We start from the raw sequence: 4031 nt of genomic DNA, 5'->3' as shown, positions 1-4031 counted from the left end.
AGAGAGAGAGAGAGAGAGAGAGAGAGAGAGAGAGAGAGAGAGAGAGAGAGACTTGGGGCGGAGTATTAAATGAGACTTTAAGTGACTTAAAATGATGACAAACAAAAGGAGATTAAAAAGTTTATGAGTTAGAACAATTCAGAAATGTGATAACATTCTATTCATATGACATGAAGCACATTTCTTCATAACACTAAAATTACATTTGTTTTGCCCTCACAGCCCTCACTTAAGAGCTGTTTTATAGGCATTATACTTACAGGCTGCACTACTGGGCTATGCTTTTAAAAGAAATTTTAAGGGACCCTCCTCCACAAAACATTTAGGTTGCTATGTAACATAATGGCAACTTGCTAAATTTTAGTATCTTTTTAATTTTAATTTTTTTTAAAATCCGCACTAGCAGAACAAAATTGTCTTTCTTCCATCCTCCCTTCCCTAACTACTTGTTAACAAATGAGCCTATAATATATATGATAGCCTACATATTAGAGGCCTTTATATATTATATCATAGCGTTCTTCTATAGATCTATAGGCCTATAAATTAAAAAGTAAATGTTTCAGAAGAACGATGGTATACTGAGAAGCAAAATTGTACACAAAGAATATATCTATACAATCACAATTGTCTGTCAGTGTAGGCCTATATGTGATACAATGATTAGGTCTAGATCTATAACTATGAAAAATTAAGGCATGCACGAAAACAACTAATCTAGATTCCAGATCTAGATATCTAGATCTAGAGTCAAAATGGAAGCTCACCACTGCAGAATGGCGTCCTTAGCAGCAAAATGGCGACAGCCGCCAATGATATAGGTGTAAATTTCCTCGCCATTGCCAATTATTAGTTCATCTCCTGGGAAAGAATATTTGAAAATAATTAACTAGGCTAAACACTCTCACAACAACCGGGCAGAACATTTAAAATTTCCATAATAAGACAAGCAGGTCGTCCAAACGCAAACGACAATGCGACACCATCGCCGTGTTTACACGATGGGCTGGGTTGACAATCTTTCGAATAAAATTTGTCACCGCCCCGAGCATGCGCAACTGCTGTGTCAACTGCTGTGCGGAGCAAGAACACGATTGATTGCTTCGCTGCTTGTCTTGCCCTCTTAGGCTAGTTTTATAGCACTTACCAAAATACCTGACACATTTACGGTCTAATTCATCTAATTTTACTAACAGGAGTCCTACAGAACTGTAAAGACTCTAAATTATTCTTGTCCCCAAAATGTTACAGGCTACAATCCAGTCAATCTCTTAGTTTCTATTTACATGTGTTGCTATGGAAATCTGAGCGTGAGGATGTCGCAGTAAAAAATCGATGTGAAAAAGGGCAAGAGGAGAAAGGAGAGATGAGCAAATGAGAAGACTTGTATTTTTTATTTTACGTCAGTGACTTTAAAAGGGAGGCTGTGGTCACTTTCACCTGTTAATAAACAGCTGAAAACAAGTCTGGGCGTGATCCACGATTGTAAATTAACGCCGATAAAAACAATACTGCCTCGACTGGTTTATCACAAGTCGCGGGATATTAGGATAGATCTAGATCTTAAATCTTCACCACTTGCCACTTGGAGATCGATCTAAAATCTAAATTGTAGGCCTACCCTGCAGTTAATTGCATGTGGTCAATAACTCAGCGGTTCTCTCGTTGACATATATTTGAGAATGAAAGATCGAACGGAAAATTCGTGTCTGGGCAAGTGCTTCTACATTCTGACTAAAATGAACACAGATTGATCTCTGAAAGAAAGGAACAAATCGATAGCTGACTGAAAGGGACGGGTCACCTGGAATGCTGCACCTAGCACAGTCGCTTAGGTGAGTGTACTGTTAGATCCGGTGTGTAATAAACTGTAGGCCTAGTGTTGGTTCGCTAGTGTTGCTTACTTATCAAGAACAAGGTAAGGAATACGATGTGAATGTGAATGAATGGGGCTTTGTTGGGGGGGAATCTGTTGTTTTTAGTAATGTTAGTTGATGGAGGGACTGCTGCCTATCTGGACTGGTGCACTATGGCACTGTGTGATACGACAGTACTGTATCCAAGAATGTGTTTGAAAACAAAATTGCGCAGAAAATAGTCTGTGTATAATCAGGCCAAGATGTTCCTAGATGTGCCTTCTCTCTATGTAGATAGATATGCTTGTCTTGTTGGAAGATCCTGCTCAGTTGCTTGAAGCATGTAATGTCATCTGTAACCTATTATTATGGTTAAATCTAGATATATAGATCTAGAATCTAGACTCTAGGCCTAAATCTTTGACACAGTGTTACAATTTGACAAAGAATACTTGCTCATTCATTATATCTTTTTTTTTTCTGAACCAATTCGGATTCAAAATGATTGCCTGTTCAACATTGTTCGTGGAAGTTGTAGTTCATATGTGCCGGAGTGTAATTAAACAACCGTCATGCTCAGTATAGCTCGTTCACTTTCGTCTGACCACTGTTAAAATGGGATAAAAATAAATCGCTCTCTTTAATATTTCTGGGTCTTTTCATACGGGTCTAAAAGTTAAGCGACCAACAGAATCTAAAAGCCTATCTGTTCATAAAAGTCACTGTAATCTAAGGTTCCGACACGTTTTCTTTCATGTAAACCCAAAGCGGGTCAAAAAAGTAATAGGGGATTTACAGCATACACCAGAAACATTTTAAAGTTGACATATTTTCCTTTTTATTACTGGAATCTCTGGCCTGCAGAAGTGCCGTGCAGAGTTTCGTGGGTGTAGGTAGGATTCCTCAATGAGTAAGAATTTTTAAAAAACTCTTGTCAGACGAAAGTGAACAAGCTATACTCGTAGTACCGTGATAAAGGCACAGAGCTTATATATAGGTTGTGATTGATTTTCCGTTGTTCATAGTTCTAAAGATTGTTTACTAGTAGAGGCTATTAAAGTTATATTTTTCTTATGATCTGCTAGTATGGTAAAGAGTGGGTTTAATTCAGAATTGCAAGCTCGTAAATCCTGTGAAAGTTGAAGCTGTGCTCTTGGCCTTTTGCTTTTAAATCTTTTTTTTTTTTCTTTGTTTAGGTAAGTGTTTTACAGCGCTTGCAACTGCTTAAGGGCTTATGAGAATTAATTTTGAATTTTACTCTTGCGGCGGCTGTAGCCTACTGTTATCGATCTATATTAGGACCACCAATGGAATTTCAAAACCTCCACATGGGACCTCTGACATTTTTTCGTCCGTATCCGAGAAGGGTGCGGTTGCGGAGTGGTTAGTGCCCTCATCTCCGAAGCAGAAAGTCCGGGCCAGAGCCTCGGTTCAGGCACAGATTTTTTTCACCCCCCTCCCCACCCAGCAGTAATGTGTACCTGACTTCGCGTTGGAAAAGTAAAGGCGGCGTGGAAAGGAACTGGCCACCCTACCTCATTATGCCAAAGGCCCAGGAAGTTGTCTCACTAACAAAATAATAATAATAAATAGCATTTGTATAGCGCATGTCCCCGCTCAACAGCAGGCTCTATGCGCTTTACACTATATTATTACCTCAGCAGACCATAGAACCCTCCGAAACATTCTCGAAGCATACAGTGCAAGCAGCTAATTAAGCGCTCAAACACTAACAAACTGACAAGATCTTTTGCTGTCTATAGCCGGGTACCCATTCCCACCTGGGTGAAGTGAGGATTGCGAGTCCGAGAGCCTAACCACTAGGCCACCGACGCCACGAGGCAATCTCCAATGTCCAGATCGGATGTGGGCACAAATATTATCCGAGAAGGCTAGGTGTTCAATCTTACCTACCCTAAGATTAATTATGTTGCTGAAAGATAGAGGTAAGAATGAGCCATGAAGTAGAAAGAATCAGCAGCCCAGAGAAGGGGGGAGAGGGGGCAGAAAGTGGAGATGAAAGCAGATGACTGAACCTGATTAGAAACCAGGAAAGGAGGTGAAAGAAGAAAATTTTCGAGACAATGAGAAGGTAATTTCCCCGTTGCTGTCAGGTTTTTCACTTGGGACACTGTAGCCATCATTTAGAACACCAGTCCGTTTCTCTCTCCCCCC

At 40.0% G+C, this 4031-nt stretch overlaps 1 protein-coding gene and 1 long non-coding RNA gene across 2 annotated transcripts in view; one reads left to right on the top strand and one right to left on the bottom strand.

The window, feature by feature from the left end:
* The window catches only part of LOC101863350 (deleted in malignant brain tumors 1 protein), a gene marked incomplete in the record, with an annotated part of 20776 nt that extends 19768 nt beyond the window's left edge, over positions 1 to 1008 (bottom strand). Inside the window, 1 exon segment of the mRNA XM_005100670.3 lies at positions 768 to 1008. Within this exon segment, the coding sequence (XP_005100727.2) occupies positions 768 to 840 (73 nt within the window).
* Positions 1009 to 1561: 553 nt separating this feature from the next.
* LOC118477854 overlaps positions 1562 to 4031 on the top strand; it is a 12031-nt gene continuing 9561 nt past the window's right edge. Inside the window, exon 1 of the long non-coding RNA XR_004858653.1 lies at positions 1562 to 1835. This is a non-coding gene — a long non-coding RNA (uncharacterized LOC118477854). The remainder of the gene's footprint in view (positions 1836 to 4031) is intronic.

Source organism: Aplysia californica, unplaced genomic scaffold (assembly GCF_000002075.1).
Source record: "Aplysia californica isolate F4 #8 unplaced genomic scaffold, AplCal3.0 scaffold00255, whole genome shotgun sequence".
Taxonomy (NCBI): Eukaryota; Metazoa; Mollusca; class Gastropoda; order Aplysiida; family Aplysiidae; genus Aplysia; species Aplysia californica.
This window is presented reverse-complemented; position numbering and strand designations above follow the sequence as displayed.